At 41.2% G+C, this 23,876-nt stretch overlaps 1 protein-coding gene and 1 pseudogene across 1 annotated transcript in view; one reads left to right on the forward strand and one right to left on the reverse strand.

The window, feature by feature from the left end:
* Positions 1 to 23,829, reverse strand: part of MBOAT2 (membrane bound O-acyltransferase domain containing 2) — a 127,470-nt gene extending 103,641 nt beyond the window's left edge. Inside the window, exon 1 of the mRNA XM_003787377.2 lies at positions 23,656 to 23,829. Within this exon, the coding sequence (XP_003787425.1) occupies positions 23,656 to 23,730 (75 nt within the window). The 5' untranslated portion in view covers positions 23,731 to 23,829. The remainder of the gene's footprint in view (positions 1 to 23,655) is intronic.
* On the forward strand, positions 6,419 to 7,118 carry LOC105886748 (annotated as a pseudogene).
* Positions 23,830 to 23,876: the final 47 nt, after the last annotated feature.

Here is a 23,876-nt window from a genome sequence, read left to right on the forward strand (position 1 = left end):
CAAGTAGCTGGGACTACAGGCGCCTGCCACAGTGCCCAGCCATTTTTTGGTTGCAGCCATCATTGTTGTTTGGCGGGCCCGGGCTGGGGATTCAAACCTTAGGTGTACATGGCTGGCGCCTTAGCCGCTTGAGCCACAGGCACCGAGCCAAGATGTCTTACTTTCTAAATCACATATAAAATACACAACTAAATGCAATTCCCTACCAGTGTACATAATATATATTAGCGAGAAAACAAATCAAACTGGAAATGCACAAATGTTAAATATATTTACATGTTATAAAGGAAGAATCAGCTCCTAAAACAGCAAAAATATGAAGAAGTATCTAACTGCAGAAGTGAAATTTGGCTTTGCTCTCAGTTACTCAGCCCAAGTCCACTGTTTGGCTCTCTTCTGGGTCTTAGCCTTCAAAAGACCAAATGGCCTAATGCCTCTTTCCTGATACTGAAGCTCAATGTCATTTGAGAGTCTAACCTATCATCATTTCTGACCATCAAAATAACATAAACAATGCATGTCATCCCTATTTATTGTTAATATATAAATATTAACTTTCAGATAAATATAAATAAGCATTCTCAATTTAACTTGGAGTAAAAATCATTTACATCTTAAATATATTTTCATTACAAAAGTAAAATATAAATAATAATTGATCAGTAAGAAAACAGAGAAACAAATCAGTTAATGAGTATTTATAAAGGGTTATTTACACAATAACTTCAGGAAGAACATTATATCCTTTGAGTCAAATTTTTTAAAAGCCAATTAGAGATCATTTCATAATACTATTATCGTAAAATTTGCAAAGTTGTTTAATATTTTTTAAATGACCTTTAAAAGAACTACAGTCGATTTTTGGTTATTTGGTTCTATTTGTCATGAAAAATGGCCTTTTTGAGAAGAAACTATTGGTAAATTCTAGAAATCTACTGAGAAAAAAATTAAAAGCAGAATAATTAACTCTGCCATCTCTATTTCACAAGGGAAAAAAACCCTAAACTCACACATAATATCCATAATGAATCATACATATTAAGATACATAAGGAATATGAGAAAAAAGGAAGGTGTTAAACCAGGGTGTCTAACACACGTACTGTACTCACTAATTAAACCTAAAATCAAGTCTTACAATGTTCTGGAAAAATAGTTCCTAGTGTTTTCAATCAATAGAGAGAAACAAATGTTTACAGAAATAATGATTAGAGGACAATGTCAATCATTTTCAGGAATTAAAGACAAATCTTTGAGATGTGTCTGGATGGCATTCAGCTTTAACTCAATACTAATTCAACACTCAGCCATTAGACATTTGACCAAAAATGCAATCTGGTAAACTCTTACTTAAATACAATTTTAGATAACACATTTCCAATGTAACACATGCTCCTCAGTTATGTTCTTTTTTACACCTAAACACAGAATCACCCAATTCTACTAAAATGAGACAAAGAATGAATCTAAAGCAGCAGTACATATCTGGGGCCTGCCTCACAGCTCCTATCACTGTCTCAACAGGATCAGTGATGAGACCATGCTTATTTCTCAGCCAGCAATTTTATTTTTCAGTACGTTTTAGTAAATAACAGAGGCAAAAAGCAATAAATCTTCAAATAAATATACTAACACTGCAAAACTCTTAACGAGGACAACAGTTAAAAGTGAACTTTTCAAGATGTGGTGGGGCTACACCGTCCCACGAGCTCTACAAGTGTTCATCATGGGCCCATGAATTCCTCATTAGAAGATTTGGGGATATTGACACCTAACGTTCATAAACCAACCATGTGAAGAAAGACTGGAAAGTCTCCAATTTTCTAAAAGGTCATGACCATGGGCCAGACACAGTGTCTCATGCCTGCAATCCCAACTCTCTGATAGGTGGAGGCAGGAGGATCACTTGAGGTCAGTAGTTGAGGTTACAGTGAGCTATGATCATACCACTACCCTCTATACTCCAGGCCAGGTGACAGAGCAAGATCCTGTCTCAAATAAATAAAATAATTACTCCAGAAAGTTTCCAAACACCCAGATGACAAAATGTCTGATAACAACTATTCAGAAATGAAATTGGTTGCCTTAGCCTTAGTAGAGAGAACACACACTGCTTCAGCAAGAAACGTTCAAGGAGCCAAATGACTATTTACCAGAGACTTAGCAGAGAAGATTTTATTTTGCCCAGGTAGTGTGCACAAAAGATGCAGCCACAACTAACATTTACAGAGTGTCCGTTATGCTCCATGCATAGGCATAAAATGAGACTCAAGTAACTCACACAGCCTGAAGTGATGCTAAGAGGCAGAACTAGAATCACACTTTAAACAAAGGCTGACTCCTAAACCCTGGTCACCATAATCTTAATACATGAAACATTTTTTTTTTTTGAGACAGAGTCTCACTTTGTTGCCCTTGGTAGAGTGCCGTGGCATCACTGCTCACAGCAACCTCCAGCTCTTGGGCTTAGGCAATTCTCTTGCCTCAGCCTTCCAAGTAGCTGGGACTACAGGCACCTGCCACAACACCTGGCTATTTTTTGCTGTAGTTTGGCCGGGGCTGGGTTTGAACCCGCCACCCTCAGTATATGGGGCTGGTGCCCTACTCACTGAGCCACAGGTGCCACCCAACATGCTTGTTTTTTAATTCACTAACACTGCCCACTCTCCCCACTGCTCTCTGAAATTCAAAGCCTAGCACAAAGCCTGGCAATCAATAAATACTGAATGACTGAGCCTGTCTTTCTTTACATTGTAAACACTATTTCCTTAACTAGAAGTTGCACTTTGCTTTGGAATTCCAGGAAAATTTATTCTTCAAGATTTCAGCTCAAACCTTACTTTGCCCTGGGCAATCCAACCCTCTCCCCCCAACCCCCAGCCAATTATAGTTGTTTTCCCCTAAAAGATTCCAGAGTGTGGTACAGCCTGTCCTGCTCTTCTATTGTAAGAGAGCTGTAGCTAAGCCCCACTCCAGAGACATCTCCCTGCTGCTGTCCACCCTCACGCTTCACCCTCTACCTCATAAGTCTCCTTGCAGTACCCTGTGGCCATATGACAAAGCTCTCAAAAAAGTAATGTGAGCAAAAGCGATACACATGTGCCATCCCCAGCCAACAACCCATGACAACTGGAATTCTTTATCCTCCTTGCCTGCTGGACAACTGGAACGCACCAGAAGTAGCACACCTGTGAAATTTTTAGGCATCCAAATTATCAGTCCTCAACTCAAACCTACTGATTCAGAAACACACAAGCTCAAGGTAAAGGACCACTGTCCTACCAGCCTGGTCTGGCTGGTAACAATGAGACTGCAGGTAGCAAAGCAACAAACACACTGGGAAAAACATAGGTCTTTGTATGACCAGGTGAAGCAAAACTACCCACTGACAGGGGCCTTTTAAATAGTCCCTGCTTATCTGTGGGGTACACATTTCCAGACCCTCCCCCTCTAGTGAAAGCCTGAAACCATGGCAAGCACTGAACTCAGCATGTACTGTTTTTTCCTGCATGTATAGACCTATGGCAAAGTTTAATATATAAATTAAGCACAGAATGAGATTAGCAACAATAATAATAAAATAGAACAATTAAAACAACATACTGTAATAAAAGTTATATGAATGTGGTCTCTCTCTCTCTCTTAACTGGAATTTTCCATTTAGTATTATCTTGGATGGCAGCTGACTGCAGAAAGTGAAACTGCAGATAAGAAGGGGACTACTGTACATCAAAACCGTTACGTGAGAAAAATAAACTACTGTCATCTCAAGTTCAATGAAAATAATCCCTACTTAACTGTCTTCTGACACTCATTTACACACTGTAAATATTTATCAGACTTTCTCTTTCCACTGGACTAGAAGCTCAAAAGCAGGAATCAGTTCTTACCCAGCTCTGTCTCTCTCCAGAGCCTAACATACGATCTGACCTACACTCCATGTCAATGAACAACATTGCTCATCCCTTTCTATCTTTCCTACCAAATGTTAATTCCTACATCTAAAGTGATACCGGCTCGGCGCCTATAGCTCAACCGGCTAAGGCGCCAGCCACGTACACCTAAGGTGGCGGGTTCGAATCCCCAGACCGGACCCGCCAAACAACAATGATGGCTGCAACCAAAAAATAACCGGGCGTTGTGGCGGGCGCCTGTGGTCCCAGCTACTTGGGAGGCTGAGGCAGGAGACTCGCTTGAGCCCAGGAGTTGGAGGTTGCTGTGAGCTGTAATGCCACGGCACTCTACCCAGGGGGACAGCTTGAGGCTCTGTCTCAAAAAAAAAAAAAATAAATAAATAAAGTGATACCAATAACCCATCACGTTTCCTTTTAGCAATGTGTTCTATAGGGCAGTGCCTGTGGCTCAAAGGAGTAGGGCACTGGCCCCATATGCCGGAGGTGGCAGGTTCAAACCCAGCCCCGGCCAAAAACTGCAAAAAAAAAAAAAAAAATGTGTTCTATAATCAGCAACGATGACTGTAAAACTTTATAATTCTACAATTCTCAGAATGATTCCAGTTTGCTAAATATCTGTCCTCTATACTACTACCACATAGCCTACCTGATTCCAAATTTCAGAGAAGAGTCTTGATTTTGGTACTAATGCATCTTACACTGGGCTTCCTTTTCTGTCCCTAGCCGGGTCATACACTGTTTACTGAATAACAAAGGGAGTCAATTAACTTGCTAACCCATGTTACCAACCTGCCAGGGTACACTGACTTGTATTGCCTTTCTTCTTCAATTTACAACAGCTAAAACTTCACTGTCATACATTTACCAAATCTGGAAGTAGTGACAAAATAACAAGAAATAGTTTAACGTTTACATTATGTTCTAGTGGTTCCCACTTTCAATAAAACTAATACAAAAATAATCTAAGACTAGCTTTTGTCACTATCCTAAACCAATTCCATCTTTGTTGAAATGGTCCCAATATCCTATTATCTTTAATATTCTAAGTATAATTATTTTAATCTAACCGCAGTGTTTCTTACCCAATGCAATATTCCTAAAAAAAAAATTACTTTGTAGATTACTTTACAATATTATGGAGTAAAACTCTGAGTCTATGCCAAAAACCTTCTTGGAACATATTTCTCCATTAATTTATATTTTCTACACCTTAAAAAGAAACTAAGTCTTTAGAAATGAATCTCCCCAATCCATATAAAAATTGTAACAAAAACTAAAATTCCACTCTTTAATTTTGATTAGTATATCAAAATTGAATTCAAATTTGAATTTGATATACTAATTCAATTTTGATTAGTATAGAATTCCATTCAAGTCTAACAGAAGGCTGAAGTTCAATGTTTTGATGCCAACTTTACCAAGATTTTCCTGGGTAAACCAGTACATTGTGGCTTTAAAAATATTTTCCAAGAACAAAAGGCAAAGACATTTAACTAGTACCATCATACAGGAAATGTCCAGGGAGTACAATTATAGCATTCAGGATTACAAGCCTATACCATGGACCCCTTAACTATCTCCAAAGATACTAAGTACCAGCTAAACATTCCTCTACCCTCATCTCCTTGGCTCTACTCAGTCACCAAAAGTCTCTGTCACTTCTATTCTTAGGGTGTAGCTAATATGAACAGCTGTGTCAGTCCTGGTATAAGAAAAGGCATGCTAACATTCTCAGCAAAGCATGCTGTAGAGGAGATTAAACCTGAACTCCAAAGCCTGAACAATTATCACAAGATGAAACACTATGGCCAAAAACCAATCCAGAGTATACTGACAGGGGATTATAAAATAATCAAGGCCTTTCCAAGCACTACATTATTCCCCACTAGCTAGACTTCGTTTAAATGTCCCAAATCATAAACTAATCTTGACAATACAGACCAATTAATAATAGTACTACTGGGTCTGCAGACAGAATAAAATGATGGTAATAATATGAAAGTCCAACCTTCCACTTTAATGGGGTATTAATTTTCAAGATTATTGCCAAGATGTGATCCTCCCCAAATAAAAAGAACTAGTTAGAAAATTTTAATTTGAAACTCTTGGCCAATGTAAGGATGAAATAACTAAAGGATGAAATGTAAGAAATACATCTTCAACTATTGCTTGACGTGACTTTTAAGCATTCTGCAGCCACCGCCCTCCTCGAGCTATAATCTTATTTGTCAATGTTCCTTTAGGTCTCAGAACAGAACACTACTTCAAACTGGGCTGACCGCCATAAACTATACTAGACACTGCTACCTAATTCTTAGTGGCCAATACACAATCTGGCCTAGATATTTTGTCAAAGCTCCAGACAAGAAAATTAAAATTATAACCAAAATTTTAAAAATCTAATTTCACAAAAAAAATCCAGGTTTCTGGGGTTTGGGAGATGGGGGAGGCACAGCAGGTGTCACAGTGTATAAGGCCTGGTAGGGTCCTGAACACAAGTGGGAAATGCAGTCGGGCTTCTGCTCTCAGGGAGCTAAGGACCATCCAATCCCTCTCACTGGCTCCGATTCCTCTTTGACTCTGGCCTTCCTGTTTAGGAGCTGCTTTTCTAAAACATTCAAATCAAAGAAGAATATCACTGAAGGATCTCATTGGTACAACCTTTTAAAACACACAGAAGCAACTCTAGGAAGTGGGGCTCTAAGACAAGCTGTTACACTGCCAGGACAGGACCTGAATGAATGGACTGCTGTTAACACTAGGTTTCTTCAACCAGACCATGTTATGGAACTAGTACAGAATTCCACACTGAAGTGAGCTGTCTAGTCATGTCCTCAGGTCCTACAAATATCATAAGGCAGGCGGTACTAATATTTAAAAGCCAGTCAAATGTTCCACTCCAAAATACACTGACTATTTGATGACTTGGGTTCAGCATAAGCTTGATAATGAAACTCTTTCCTTCTAAGATTGGTGTCCCATTTCCCAAAAACTTTATGTCCACGGTAAAGACTGATCTAAAGTGTCTGCAGGGTTTATGCCCATACTTATCATCAGCACTTTGATTCCGTGATGCAGCGGCAAGAGGAGGCTCACCTCAGTACCTCCTCTGAGCACTAGCCCAAGATCAGAAGTTTAATCGGATAGGCGTGAGTTGGACCCTTTCCAGGAATTAATTGAGGAACTTGGATCAAAAGACAGGTAAATATTTCATCTAGAACATAGTTACCCTCATGTTTCCTGTTAAAGCAATTTCATTGCTGTTATAGACTAATATGATACAAACTTTAACAGGATAAAAAGATACACTGTCTACTGATAAAATTGGCCTAATAGTTTCAGGATGAGGCCTGTAAGGCACAGCCAAATCTGAGGTGTACCACGTAACCCTGTTATTATCACAGAGATCTGTTTGTAACATGGGATGACTAGCCCATAATTTATGTTTGTGTATCATTTTTCTCCTTAAGAAAATGACTTAGTCTGTTCCAGGTGATGGCATAATGGACTTTAAGAATTTCAACCAATAATTAATAAGTTTCCAGAACAAATTTCCTAATAATAAAATCAGATTAATTTTATTTATTTTACAAATAGAAAAGGTATTTCCACATTTCCTTAAGATTTGGAATTTTTATGTCACTTTGAATAACATTTTAGTTTGATGTTTCTATGCTTGTGTTTTTTATGGATAAAACATACATGTATTTTTTTCAAAATCCCTAAGTGCAATTTATTTTATTTATTTATTTATTTGAGACAGAGACTCAAGCTATCACCCTGGGTAGAGTGCCGTGGCATCACAGCTCACAGCAACCTCTCACTCGTGGGCTCAAGGGATTCTCCTGCCTCTGCCTCCCAAGTAGCTGGGACTGCAGGCACCGCCACAACGCCTGGCTGTTTTTTGGTTGCGGCCCTCGTTGTTGTTTGGCAGGCCCAGGCTGGATTTGAACCCACCAGCTCAGGTGTATGTGGCTGGCGCCTTAGCCACTTGAGCCACAGGCACCACACCCCTAAGTGCAATTTAAATCATTATACGGTATATATGGAATGGGAGTAGCCAAAGTTAATTATTTTTAATCTTTATTTGAAATTTCATTCACACCTATCTAAATTATTTATTAGTTTATCTATGGCTTCTAAGGACAGTCTTACAGGTTTTTATTTGAAAGGCTTTATTCAAATTAATTTAATATGTAGCTTTTGGCTCTGAAAAAGAAAACTTCTCCCCAAATATGACAAACTTAGGCCTCAAAGCCACTATTTTTATTCGTATCTTTTTTTCAGAGACCTTGAAATTCTGGATAAGAGACTGGAACAAAGTACTTAGAGTATTTGATTATTTAGTTTTCTTTTATTAAAAACTGAATGTTTTTGCTGTGTGTTGAACCTTAGCTATATGTAGTGGAGAAATACATGAACTTTATCCCAACGAGGCTAAGACTTAAGGAGAATCCCAAACAAACGAGGGACCTTACAGGTGTACACATTTTGTACACACAGCTACAGGTCTGGTGTGCTGCATACTGGAGACAGCCAGAGTGCACGTGCACGTGCCTGTGTTCTTACAGGAGGCAAAATAGGAGGAATAAGAAAAAAAACTACTCCATTCTATTAATATTCAAAGGATGGCTTGGGTTCTTTATCCAGTTTTCATTGATTTTGTATCAAAATCTGAAATTCTTCTATTTCTATTGGAATAAAAGAACCTTCCCCTTTAGCAAAGAAAACATCTATTTTTTCATCTGGTTCCTCGGATTTAGTAAACTCTAGCTGGCTGTTAAGATGTACTGAGGCAGGAGCACCTGTGGTTCAGTGAGTAGGGCACCAGGTTTCAGTGAGGGTGGCAGGTTTGAACCTGGCCCCAGCCAAACTGCAACAGAAAATAGCCAGGATTTGTGGCGTGCACCTGTGGTCTCAGCTACTTGGGAGGCTGAGGCAAGAGAATCGCTTAAGCCCAAGAGCTGGAGGTTGCTGTGAGCTATGATGCCACGGCACTCTACCCAGGGTGACAAAGTGAGACTCTGTCTCTAAAAACAAAACAAGCATGTTTCATGTATCAAGATTATGGTGACCAGGGTTTAGGAGTCAGCCTATGTTTAAAGTGTAGTTCTAGTTCTGCCTCTTAGCGTCTCTTCAGGCTGTGACGCCACGGCACTCTACTGAGGGCAACAAAGTGAGACTCTGTCTCTAAAAGAAAAATAAATAAATAAAATAAAAAATAAAATATACTGAGGCACAATAAGCATACTGGAGGACAGTATTCTGCTTCAGAGTTGTGGTTTTTCCAAAGTACTCACCAGCCTCTTTGATGGCTAGCTGATAAAAGTTAGATTTGAGATGATTCTTTTTATTTCTTTTAATTCCACTAGACTATAAAAGAATTGCTTAGAAACCCCATTTTTAATAACTTGGTTTCAATAAATCCTTAAATGTACACAGAATTTAAAAGAAATAAAACATTGTCTAATTTAGACTGAAATTATACATTATCACTAAGGAATTAAAGAATGGGATAGTTACTTATGAAAAAAGAGAAAAGCCCTCTATGAAACATTCCAAATCCAGGTTTTAAGCTTATCCAAAGTCCTAAATTCACCCACTTCCGTATGTTTATGTTGCTCATTTGTGAAAAAGAAAGCAGATTTCTAGATGCCACCTAGAATGTAACTGCCTCTCAACTTTAATCTGTAGGCTTCACTTTTTCTTTTAGTCTGCTGAAAAACAAAAGTATGCTTCTCAATTAGAGTTGTCCTTTTAATCATCATTTCTAATTTTCAAATATCCTGAAATGAAAGAGTTCTCACTTTTTTCCATTTATTTTCAGTAATGGAAACCCTCCCTTTCTTCGTGACTAGGCTCCAAGACAAACCAAAGACGACCATGTGCCGGGATAGTAAAGGGAGCTTGCACATGGGACATAGATCAAAAAATTGTTGCTAATTTTGAGTCTAAGACTGTCTTTTTAAAAATAAAAAATAAAAACATAACCAGATTCCCAAATCAATCTGGTGTAAGCCACAGCGCACCTAAACATTAGTACTAATAGTATTTGTTTACTTGTAAGGCCAGGGAGTAGAGGGCAGGAGAACTGGAGGAAGGGGAGTAAACGGGATGGTGCCTTCCTGACCTGGCGAGAGGGCCACCTTTCAGTAAGAGTTTGCCTGCCTGCCCACACCCAGGGTCTGCCTGTTCCACGGGACTTGCTCACCTTCCCCTCTTCTTCAGAAGTCAGCTCCTCTCCAAGTCTGATCTCTGCTGCTCACACATGTTGACAATCATAGGGTGGACAGTGCCTGCCAATTAGACAGTTGATTCTATGGTGCTTTAATTTTCAGATGTTTTAAAAAACTAGGACAATGATATACAGATTTTTGTTTAAAAATTCACAATTTCCTATACTAGGGTTTTTGTATTGATAGCCAAATGTATCTTTCATTCTCTTTTACAATGTAAAAAAGTGATTTTTACAGTGCTGCCAAAAAAAAAAAAATTCGTATTTTCATCTTCCCTTAAAAAAATCACCTTTGGCAGCATCAAGCAAACATTCCTTTTAGCGAGCATTAGCCAAAGTGAGCAGGGGCTTTCCCTTTACACTGGGTATGGGCTTTCAAGATGATTGTGCTGTCCACACTTCAGAAAACGAACGCATCTACACTCTTTTATGTTCCTTGCCTAGAGTCCCCTAAGCATTTGAACTTGTAATTTATATTGACACTATTAGCTACTTCATCTAACCCCATGACCTGGTCAGCTAAGTAACACCTTACAATAAACAAAAACTCCCAAAGTCTATTGTTAAACTTTATTGCTGGGTCAGGAACAGTGGCTCCAGCCCACAGTCCCTGCACTTTAGGAGCCTGAGATAGGATTACTGGAGCATTCAAAACCAGCCTGAGCAACAGTGCGAATCCATCTCTACAAAAAAATAAAAAATCAGCTGGGTGCAGTGGTGCACACCTCTAGTCTAGTTACTCCTGAGGCTGAAGCAGGAGAATCACTTCCTGTAGATCTTTACATCTATCTTAAAATTTAATATTGTTAAATCAGATGCATTCAATTTTAATTACTATTTATTGAACACCTAGTAGACAAGTACTTTTGAAACTAGTGGTTTTGCAAAAGGGAGAGCCTCCCTCTCCACATTCAGTTTTAACAAGGTAAGTACATACATATCACTTGGACATCTTTCATGAATGTATTGTAGTTCTACCAACAATTTAGTTTCAGAAAGAAAATGAGCCAGAATTTTCTGTTTATCTAAGCAGATAGTATCTATTTTATTTTAAATATACACTGTATGTCAACTGAATCTAAATATATCTAAAATTATGTCATCTCTAACTCTAACTTTCATGACCACCTAGTCTGGCTCAGAAAATCTCCAAAACCAGAGTAGCACCTGTGGCTCAAAGGAGTAGGGCGCTGGCTCCTTATGCTGGAGGTGGCGGGTTCAAACCTAGCCCTGGCCAAAAAAAAAAAAAGAAAATCTCCAAAACCCAAAAAAGTTTCTATAGAATTATGGATTCAAACAGGGTGTTACATCTTTGTTCAATGCCTAGACAGCAACAAGGCAAGCTAGTCAGAGGCAGCCTGGGACTTTCCAGGAGTGTGGTCCATCTGGCTGGCAGCTGGCTGGTCCCCTGGCTCAGTAGGGCTTTCCTCACTCCACAAGGACACCAGTTTACCTACTTCTTTGAGCTGCTCTGGGAGGATCTGCTGATGACTCACCTTCTGTTGTCCAAAAGCCGAGCTTCCCCTGGATTGGATGGGTGGTTAGAAGATGTGGGGGATGGGAAGATATTCCAAAGGAATCTTCTTAGAAGGCCCTAATAAAAAGGGGAAGGAGCGAGACACTAAAAGTGGCAGTCCTTCTTTATGGACTAAAACAACTGGGTTATCTACAGGCTTCTAACCTGACTTGGGGAGCTCAGTCAGTGGAGCAGCTCTTCCGCCAGTGAAATGGGTCTTCACAGATTCCCTGGCCTCCTGGCCTCCAGCCTGGGAGAGCATGACTGCCAATGGAAGAAAGGGAAAGTGCAGAGTTCCCAGGAAAAGACCCCTGGAAGCCACCAGCATGATCCCACAAGAACTCACCTCTCAGAACTTGGTTTTCCTAATCCCCTCTGGCAGGACCAGAAAATAAACAGTGGCTGAGAGGGAGAAGGGGAGGAAAGGACAGGAGAGGATGGTTAAGGGACATAAAAATATGTAAGAGGAAGCCCCTATTCCAAGGAATTTACAGTCCAGCAGGGTCTCGTCTGTAAATCACCACACTGGACTATAGTGACTTTGTTATGCTCCGTGTTTTGCACACCATCTGGTACACACTAGAAATGGATGACTGAAAATGCTCTACTCGACCTTGAAGGACCTGAAGGATGCGCTTGTACAATAATACCATCTTTCCCCCAGCGCCTAGGAAAGTACTGAACAGTCAATAACACCCAAAGCACCAGCTCTGCCGGCTGCTTGCATCTTCTCCTCAATGATAACCACCGCCTCATGGCTGTGCCCTACTATGTGCCCCATTTTACAGACCCGGAAATAGAAGCTTACAAAAGGTCAGTACCTTGCCAAGAACATACAGGTGACAAGCGACAGCAGAATTTGGGCCAGTCTATGCTAGTCATCACTCTAGCCCTGTACACTCCCTGCCAAAAATGGCCCTAGGCAGAAGAGATACAGAGATGAGTAAGAGGAAGCCCCTGTTCTTAAGGAATTCACAGCCTAGCAGGAAGACTTGTAAAGTAAATTAAAAAAAACTAAATGCTCCAGAGCAGACCAAAGGTGGAGTGGGTCCTGAGGCAAGTGCTCCAAAGGCCCTAACCAACAGGGTGGCTAAGCCACCGGAGACCAGAAGAGGCTATACTGCTGCTTCCTAGAGTGGAGAGAATACTCACATCTGACAGGCTGCCAGGGGAAAAGGGTGAGGAGCCACAGGAAACATGCCTATGGACTCCTTCATAAGGAAGACAGATCTGCTTTTCAGAAACAGGACATGCTGGTGAGAGTTAAGGAGGGAGGAAGAACAAGACTACCAGCAGTCTCTCTCTTCCTCGTGCTTCTCCATGGCACTGGCCTCCTTATCCTCAAATGTCACAGAGGATGTAAGAAACAGCCCTTTGAAGGAGTTTCACATTATTAGCCCACGTGGAATGCTTGCAGCCTGAGCTAGTGTGTGCACACAGCACACATGGACATATTATACATATGCAAGACACCCCAAAAGAGAGTCCAGTGACAAGAAAGGACAAGACAAATCCTAAAACACTTCATCAAGGAGGCAAAGGCATTAACTGAACACTGAAAAATAAGGAGCTGCCCAGCCAAAAAGAGCAGAGGGGATTTCAGGCAGAAGAAACAGCTTAATCAAAGGCAAGGAACTAAAAAGTAGAAAAATGGATTGACGAGAACTTTAAATAATTAAGTATGCAAGGAGTTCAAGCAACAGCAAGCCAAGATTTAAACCCCGGCTCAGCACTTCCACACACACGGCTCTAGACAACTTACTTAGCATGTGTGGAAAGAGCATGAGTGTCTGTGAGGGTGCAGGGTTTACTAAGCCATCCTCCAGAGGTTCTAAGCCTGTCAGCCAGTGTTCTCAAAGGTAAGCCATAGCAAGAACACAACTACCTCATTATCCAGCAATCCTACTCCAAATATGTAACCAAAGTAAAGAAAATGAGTATGCGGAAGAGAAAGATATCCACAGGCCCACATTCACTGCTGTGCTCATCAACAGTCAAGATACGAAAGCAACACCAGTGTCCATCCACAGATGAATGGATAAAGAAAACATGGTATAGAGACACAATGAAATACCATTCAGCCACAAAAAAGAATGAAATCCTGTCATTCGTGGACAAGCCTGGAGGACATTAGTAAAATAGGCCCAGTTCACAAAGATAAATACTGCAAGTTCTCACTCAGATGTGGGAGCTAAAAAAAGCTAAACTCACAAAAACACAAAGTAAAACAATGTTTATTGGTGGCTGAGAGGGAGAAGGGGAGGAAAGGACAGGAGAGGGTGGTTAATGGACATAAAAATCTGTAAGAGGAAGCCCCTAGTCCAAGGAATTTACATTCCAGCAGGGAGAACAGACAGCAGGACTGGCCCTCTACAGCAGTGCAGAGTGATTTGAGTTAACTAACTTATGGATGGTTTCAAAAAGCTAGAAGAGAGAATGTTGAATGCTTCCAGTACAAGGAAATGATAAATATTTAAGGTGATAGAAATGCTAATTATCCTGATTTGATCATTACACACATATACACATATTGAATATCACTGCATCTTGTTAATACATACATTTATCACTTCAACTAAAAACAAAACAGGGGAAGAAAGAATGGGGGAAGGAAAAAGGGCCAGGCATTGCACTCCGGAAGGACCCCAAATTTTAGACTTGCAGTATTTTCTACACATTGAGATCATACATGACAGACCTGAAAGGATATGTGTGAAACAGGACAGGAAAATTTGTCCTACTTCAGGGCTATACTGCCTAGACTCCACTATAAATTTTCTTTTTCCCAAATCTCATGGCTATATTGGCAATAACACAATTAGACTACATTAATTTGTTAAATGCAAACTTTTTAGAAAGTACCTCATATTTTAATACACTTCTAATCGTAATACGAAGAACATAAAACTTTAGTTCACATCTCTCTACCTCTGATGCTGATGGAAAGTGGAGGAAAGGAGGAGACCCATCAAAAATGCAACCCCTGGCCCCCTCATTCAATAGTAAGTCAGGGCAGAGCCTGGAAATGTATGTTTTTAAGAACAATCTCAACTGGTTTTTGATACAGGTGGTTCAGAGCCACACTTCAAAACACATGCAACAGGCAATGTGGAAACTATGAAGAGAGTTTTAAGCAAGAAACTAATTGATCAGTACTCTATTTCTCAAAGTTTGCCACTGGATTTAGCTCTTAGTAGCAGAGGCAAAGCGTGATTATGATGGTTTTACAAGTAAGCTGGGATTAGAAAAATGGACAGGCAAGTCAACTATTCTGTCAAAATGCGTAATTACTAAGAAGAGACAAATGAGACTGTGCATAAAGGAGCCTGACACTGGGTTTTTTATTTGTACTCATCACACAGAGAAAATGAATAATACTGTGGTAATCATAATGTTCTGAAGAGTATTTCAATGTCTCTCCAGATCCACTCTCTCCACTCTATTCTTTGTCCCCAATGTATCAACTTGTCCTGCAAAGCAGACTTCAATTCAGCAGGACGTCAGAAAACAGGAAAAGCGAAAGGCTGGGGTCTCTCTCAGGTTCTCTGCACGTTGACCAAACCCTTCAACTAGAAGCCACAGCTCCTCCCTGCTGCCAGCTGCCCTCTCGGGCTTCTGCTGCTTCCTTCCTCCGCCCCTCCGGGCCTGGTGCAGCTGGAGTAGGAACTACATTATGCCTTGCTGACCCTAAACCTGCACAGACGTTGTAAAGAGTTCTTTAAGTTACCTAATTAAGTTAATTATCTAGTTCAACCTATCTCCTTTCAGAACACTGAACAATACATGTAGCATTAAGCAGAACACAGAAATGCCAGAACAAGGCCAAATGCAAAACACTCTTTCAGCTTAAATGAGGGAGGAGTCCCATCTGATGAGATTCAGAAAAAAACCACATGCAAAGTGCAATGGATAGATACAGATGTGGAAGAAGGGTTAGGGGTTCTGATAAGCGTCTGTAAAGAAGGGGAACATCTTTGCACCTGTTCTGATCTCCAGAATCCTAATTCTACCTTTCCACACACCAGCTGCCCCTCCTCCTTTCCACACCTAACACACTGATTAAATGACGCCTGACTTCACTCTTCACTAGCATCATTCATCACTGTGCTGAGGGTCATATTTATGGCTTGTTTTATTTTGAAGGACTCTTAAAAGATTCTATCACGTATAATCCTACCTATAAAACCACTGCAGCCAAAAGCTGCACACACGTGACTGTCTCATTTCCCAGGAAAGTTGGCCATGATGGACCCAATAAACAGACCCTGGGTGATTTGTACCTATAGAGGCAGTAACGACACAGAAAGTATTTGTTAAGTAGGGAGACAAAGAACTTTTGAAGCAGTAAGGAAGCAGAAAAACCACTTTTGACTCCAACTTCAAAACTAGACTTTAATCCAAGTTTAATCACTATGTGAGCATATGACTAAACCTGAGCCTTGTATTTCCCTTCCTAAAAAGAAGTCCTAAAGATTAAAAATGTAATAAATATGAACAGATGTTAGCTTCTCAAAATAAAAATATAAATAAATTCCATATATTTCATAATTTGTAAAAAGGAAGGGACTACACAACAGGTATCTCCTAGGAGCCTGGTATTTTACACAGATTATGTGTTTAATCTTCACAATAACCTATAGGTAAGTACTAGAATCATCCTTAAAGAGGAGGAAACTGAGGCTTAAAGAAAAGTATAGCAATTTGCCAAAGAGCACAAGACTAGCTGCAAACCTAATCATGCCTCTTCCACCACCACACCACTACCCTATTCATACGGAGAATGGAATCAGGGAAACCTAGTTCACTGCAGCTGTCGGGAGTATGATGTTTGGCTTAGGGGCTTCATACTGAACAGAAAAAGCAGTTTCAACTCTTTACTGTTGAAAATTTTCTTTAAAATTTAGTAATTACTTCCTTCCTCTAAATTTTTATTTATTTTCCCTCCAACCCAACACACATTTTACACAGGAGGAAACTCCTTCATGTAAAGTGACATATCCAAAACACAGATTCAAGATTCTCAGTTCCATATGCCTTCCTGATTAAAAGGAATCTTCCACACACTGTGTCAGAATTTCAGGGTTCTCATCAAGACTGATGCTTATGGCTTGGTGCCTGTGGCTCAAGTGGCTAAGGCGCCAGCCACATACACCCAAGGTGGCAGGTTCGAATCCAGCCCAAGCCCGCCAAACAACAATGACGGCTGCAACCAAAAAATAGTCAGGTGTTGTGGCGGGCGCCTGTGGCCCCAGCTACTTGGGAGGCTGAGGCAGGAGACTCGCTTGAGCCCAGGAGTTGGAGGTTGCTGTGAGCTGTGATGCCACAGCACTCTGCCCAGGGGGCCAGCTTGAGGTCCTGTCTCAAAAAAAAAAAAAAAAAAAAAAGACTGATGCTTATTATGAGTGTAAAAGTAGACAAGATAGACAAACCAGTTAAGTATTTACATCCTAAACTTCGAGCATTCAAATGGCAAGTTTAAAACAAAATAAACCTTTGATTTGATTTTCTTGCCATTCATTTTTTTCTAAGAAGTCATATTCGCAGGAGGCTTATTAACACTCAGAACTTTACTTATTCCTTCATCTATAAATGAGAGTTATCACAGTACAGACATGTATGAAGATTTAAGAAGTTATGAGTTTGGGCGGCGCCTGTGGCTTAGTGGATAGGGGACTGGCCCCATATACAGAGGGTGGCGGGTTAGAACCCGGCCCGGCCAAACTGTAACAAAAAATAGCTGGGCATTGTGGCAGGTGCCTGTAGTCCCAGCTACTTGGGAGGCTGAGTCAAAAGAATTGCCTAAGCCCAGGAGTTGGAGGTTGCTGTGAGCTGTGATGCCACAGCACTCTACCCAGAGTGATAAAATGAGACAGTCTCTAAATAAATAAATAAGTTTAAAAAAAATAATAAAAGAATAAGTTAGAGTTCACTCTTTTCCCTAACACATTAATTGCTTCACTTCATTGATGGGTGGAATTTCCAGAAAAGGTCAAACAAACTGACCAAAAAGGAAACTAGGACATCATAAGCCTCCACGCTGCTCTCACACCGGACGCACACACAGGTTTTCCTAATTCAGCATAACCACCAGCACACTGGTGTTGGCTTTAGGGGCTTTGGGAAGGTCCTGATCTCTACTTTCCCCTCTAAAAATATGTGTCAGTTCAGATCTAAAGCAATGACCCATCAAAAATATTTGCCATATGTTTAACACTACAAACTAAAATTGACCATTTTTATTCAAATGTTTAATACCATATATACACACATCTGAAGCCAAATATTTGAGTTCTACCTGACCTCACAAGGTGTTGTGGAAATTTGATTAAACATTATAAGCTATGTGAAAGAGCTCTGTAAAGCATTAGGCATTACAACCACTACCTGACTTTGCAAGACTAGTAACATGTAGCAGTTCGTTTCTTCCTCAGACACCTTTTTTACCTCCTCCTCCAAATCTTTCAAATTATCTTGATTCTCCCTGCCCAAAGAGTCCAGCACATTATCTCTGAAACCATGACCCATGTCCCAAAATGGGACTGTTCAATGACTCTATACAAACGCATTCCTAACTGGCCTTCAGCAAGTATGCTGTTCTGGACATCACATCACCAAGAAAATTTAAGCCAGTTTCTGCACAGTAATTACAGCATCACGGGAAATATGGATTAAAAATGGTTTAAAATGACAGAAAGAAAGGAAGGAAAGAAGAGGGGAAAGGCTATATAGCGAGTCCTCTGGTAGCTCAGTGTTAGATAAATCAAATGAAGTAGAATATAAGATGTGTTAAGATTGTAAGAAAAAAGGCTCGGTGCCTGTGGCTCAAGCGGCTAAGGTGCCAGCCACATATACCTAAGGTGGCGGGTTCGAATCCAGCCCGGGCCCACCAAACAACAATAATGGCTGCAACCAAAAAATAGCCGGGCGTTGTGGCAGGCGCCTGTAATCCCAGCTACTTGGGAGGCTGAGGCAGGAGACTCACTTGAGCCCAGGAGTTGGAGGTTGCTGCGAGCAGTGAAGCCAGGGCACTCTACCCAGAGGCTCAGCTTGAGACTCTGTCTCAAAAAAAAAAAAAAAAAAGATTGTAAGAAAAAAATACTCTAAAGATGAGGCTGATTTGGGACATTTAAATACCTGTATTCTCTCACTTTATTTTGGTACTCTTAAAAATCATCTTCAACCAATAAACAGCCACAATTATGTTCAATGCTATCCTGTATCTTACAGCCCTTTTTTTAGGGCCTATCCTGTATTAGGCCCTTTTCTTGGCACAGCTTTCCCTTAGGTCAATTCCTCCCTCAAAGCCTACTCTCTCCATTTATCCCTTTAATCAGAATCATCTACTAAACTTTACACTAGAAATAAAATCATCTGGAAAGAAGGCCAACAAATGGGAAAACATCAGATACTAGATCCTTCCTATCTTAAAAAATATCAGGTAACCTCTTTAGATGATAGATTTTGTATTTTAAATTAAATTTAAGGCCTATGAACAAAAACTGTCACCTAAAGGTCACTCTAGAATTCTCAGTAAAAACTTAACAAACCAGGTCTCCATCTCCCTTTCCTTCACTGACCTCAGCCTTATCGCAAAACACCACCTTTCTCTGCTACCTACCCGACAAGGCGCATTCTGATAGTCCACACGAACCATTAGTTTCTACTATCTCACAAATTCTACACTTACTGTAGTAAAAAAGTTTATGCTTCTTACCCTAAAGTCCTTTTCTTCCTATGACAGCAAACAATTGCTTTTCTAATTTCCTAATTTTTCAAAACATTAGTAGCACATACCAAATTAACATACTAACAAGTTATATTTTTACACTTCATTTCCTGATCTTTTTCCTGTTGAATCACACTATTTGATTACAACAAAGTCTTAAGTTTCCTCTTCATTTTGATATAAAATTAATTCTGATGTAAAAATTTTCTATTTTGCTCAATTTTAAAATGGCTAAATTATTTATTCCTCCAATTACAAAGTGAGTTTTTATTTATTCCAACAGCTTCATCAACAAAAAAAAGTCAACTAGTAGATGCTTCAAAGAAACAATTTATTGTCACTGTAAAGAGTTAAGACTTGCACAGTATTAATCCAATATTCTTTTTTTTTTTTTTTTTTTTTTGAGACAGTCTCACTATGTTGCCCTTGGTAGAGTGCCGTGGCGTTACAGCTCACAGCAACCTCCAACTCTTGGGCTTAAGCGATTCTCTTGCCTCAGCCTCCAAAGTAGCTGGGACTACAGGTACCCTCTGCAACGCCCAGCTATTTTTTTTTTGTTGCAGTTGTTTAGCTGGTCAAGGTCGGGTTCGAACCCACCACTTTCAGTGTATGTGGCTGGCACCGTAAACACTGTGCTACAGGTGCCAAGCCAATCCAATATTCTTAAGACTCGCTTAGAAAAAACAACTCAAACACAAGTTATGTGTTGCTTACTGATGGGGATACATCGTGGGAAATGCACTTAGGTGATTCTGTTGTAAGAACAAATGCATTTACACAAATCTAGATAATATACCCTACTGCACAACTAAGCTATATTGCTTATACTGCAGGCAATGGTAACACGATAAGTATCTGTGGACCTAAACATACCTAAATACAGAACCAACAAGGTATAAAAGATAACAGATGCTAATCTGCATAGGGCACTTTCTGGGAATGGAGCTTGCAGGACCAGAAGTTGCTCTGGGTGAGTCAGAGAATGAGCAGAGTGAATGCTAGGGCCTAGTAGACTGCAGACACTACTGCAGACTTAGAAACACTGTACACTTAGGCTAGAGTAGACTTATAAAAAAATTTCTTTCTTCAATAATAAATTAACCTTGGCTTACTGTAACATTTTTACTTTTACAAACTTTTTAATTTTTTAACTCTTTGTAGTAATACTTAGCTTAAAACACAAACGCATTGTACAGCTGTACAAAGGATATTTTTTCTTTATATCCCTATTCTATTGGTTTTTTTAATTTAAATTTTTTATACTTAAAAAACTTTTTGTTAAAAATTAAGACATAGGCTTGGCACCTGTGGCTCAAGAGGCTAAGGTGCCAGCCACATACACTTGAGCTGGCGGGTTCAAATCCAACCTGGGCCCGCCAAACAACAATGATGGCTTGAGCAGTGTGGTGGGCACTTGTAGTCCCAGCTACTTGGGAGGCGGAGACAGGAGACTCACTTAAGCCCAGGAGTTGGAGGTTGCTGTGAGCTGTGATGCCACCTCACTCTGCCCAGGGCAACAGTTTGAGGCTCTGTCTCAAAAAAAAAAAAAAAAAACTAAGACATAAAGACACACATTAACCTAGGCCTCACAGGGTCAAGAGAATCATCCATACCACTGTCTATCTTGTCAGGGGCAAAATTACATACAAGGAGCTATCATCTCCAACAATAACAATGCCTTCTTCTGGACGACCTCCTGAAGGACTGCCTGAGGCTATTCTATGGCTTACTTTTTTGTAATAAACACAAAGAATTCAGTCTAAAACAGCAACAAAAGTATAGTAAATTTATAAACAAGTAATTTACTTATCAAGTGTTATGTACTATACACAATTGTATATTCTGTAGTTTTGTAGGACAGTTCAGTAGGTCTATTTCACAAAAACTTGAGCAATACCATGTTATGATGAATCTGACATCACTAGAAAATAGGAATTTTCAGCTCCATTATAACTGTATGGGACCACCGTTGTATTTGGGGTTCCATGTTAACCAGAACATTACTATGTAAATAGGTATAAAAATTCAGGTTATGGCTCGGTGCCTATAGCTCAACCGGCTAAGGCGCCAGCCACGTACACCTAAGGTGGCGGGTTCGAATCCCCAGCCCGGACCCGCCAAACAACAATGATGGCTGCAACCAAAAAATAGCCGGGTGTTGTGGCGGGCGCCTGTGGTCCCAGCTACTTGGGAGGCTGAGGCAGGAGACTCGCTTGAGCCCAGGAGTTGGAGGTTGCTGTGAGCTGTAATGCCACGGCACTCTACCCAGGGGGACAGCTTGAGGCTCTGTCTCAAAAAAAAAAAAAAAAAAAAAAAAAATTCAGGTTATACAAGGCTATACAAACTTAGAGCCATCCCAAAGTATCAAATTAAGACCACTGGCTAATAAAAAAGAAAAGTCAAAAATGTTTTAAGTCCGGTCTCTTTCCTCTGATTCTACTGTTTCAGTCCTGAAAAAAACTTACTCTGGATTGTTGAGATATTTAAATCAGTTCGTTAATAATTAACCACCCTAAAGTTAGAAACCTTAGATAAAAGGTTTTATTAGTATAGTAAAGAAAACATTTCATCATAGTAGAGAGGGTTAGGCCTACAGGAGAGAGAAAATATGAATATATACATATCTTCCAAAAAGAAATGGAAAGGTATAAGCCTATCTCCCTCGCTCTTCATCAGCAAGAGGATGTTTTAACAAACACCCAACCCTGCATTTTCTAGTACACTGGCAGCAACCTATTTTAAATTGGGGGTGTAAAACGCTTATAAGGTCACACACGGCACTTCAGTTTGGAAAACAGTGAGAATCTTCCACGGGACTGAGAAGAAGAAAAAAGCCCTAATTTCTGATCTTTATTAATAGACATTAGAGTCTTTTCTTAAAACACACGATTAATTTCACTACTGATACTTTATTAGCATGATGTGCATTATAACTACTGTACAAGATGGGAGGAGGGAGGTGTTTTACTATCAACCAAAAGTTAGGACCAAAATATAAGAAAGGAATTCAGATGTCAAGAGAAGATAGAATTTTTTAATTCCGACATACTTAGGTCTATTTTGTTTAAAACAGTAAAGCACAAAGCACATAATATCTTAACATTGGTTTCCAGCTTGCTGTCATGAAAAACAGTCTGGATATGGAGGAATCCTGTATCATAAATGAAATCCTTGCAGATTAAATAAACAGCCACGCATTCGATCCAAGGACACTGAACCAGCATCCCTCCTAAAGCTCAAACGCTCGTAGATCAAGTACTCTAGAAATACCAGCAGTAAAATTCCCAATTACCGTTGGCCTGGGGCTAGAGCAATTATCTAAATATATCTCATCAACAACTTCCCTAAATCTCACTGTCCTGATAAAACACTCCCAAACTTTCTTTTCTAGATAAAAAATGGCGCAGCTTTTCCCATCACAATACAGTTTATTTTTCAGTAATCCCTAGGCCCTTTAAACAATCAAACTCGATTGGCCTCATTTAAATACCACCCCTCCCTAGACGTCGTCAAATGAGTTTCTGAGGGTTGGAGGAGGAGGAGGCAGGGTGGCTGCTTTCATCCACAAGGTTGCAACTTTCTCAGCTAGAATCCTGGGATACACTCAGTCTGACTTTTCCTCATCGCCCCTGCCTCCCCAAACTGTTGCCTCTCGATTTTTCTCAAGCCGCACTTCAACACAAACTGTCCCCAAAGTGCAGTACCGCCGAAGGCTCCCCGGACCCTCACGCCCATCCGCGCCGTCTGCGAAGCGCCCTTCACACCCAGACCCAGGCATTGGGCCCCGGGAGGCTCGCTCGGCGTCACCCGCGGACAGGGCACACCCGCCGGCCTCCCCGGACCCTCAGCCTTCTGTACCCGGTCTACACTCCGGTCCATGTGCGCCGGGGGCGGCTCCGGGACCCGGTCACCAGGTCCCAACGTTGCGGCCGCGGAAAGCAGGGGCAAGCATGCCCTCGCGCACGTCGAGATAAAGCGCCCTCCCAGCGGGCTGTCGCGCACACCGGCGTCGTGCCCACCCCCGCCTGGGGCCGGGAAAGGAAAGGGGCGCACGCCGAAGTGGGGGCAGCCTGGAACGAGGGGCTATGGGACAATAACACAATAACGGGCTTGCCGCCCCCTCCCTCCCAGGCCGGCTGGCAGAGTGGCACCCAGGCACCCGACCCCAGCCCCCAACCCGCTCCCGGGCCCCCGGGCGGGTGGCACCACGGCCCAGAGGGCTGGTGAGGGCGCGACGCCCCAGACGCCGGGTCGCCCCGGGGTACCTGGTCGATGGGCAGCTGCACGGCGTTGCTCAGGGGCTGCAGCAGGGTGGAGCCCGTGGTGCTGGTGGTAGCCATGGCGGGGCCTCGGCGCTCCGCCTGCCGCGCTCCGGCCGCCCGCTCGCCCGCTCGAGCTGTGCCGGGCGGCGACGAGGATGGGGATGCAGCGGCGCGCCCGCCCCTGGGCCGCCCGCGGTCGGAGAGCAGCGCGGGGAGGGGCGGGG

This window comes from Otolemur garnettii, unplaced genomic scaffold, assembly GCF_000181295.1.
Source record: "Otolemur garnettii isolate 467f Iridium unplaced genomic scaffold, OtoGar3 scaffold00022, whole genome shotgun sequence".
Classification (NCBI taxonomy): domain Eukaryota; kingdom Metazoa; phylum Chordata; class Mammalia; order Primates; family Galagidae; genus Otolemur; species Otolemur garnettii.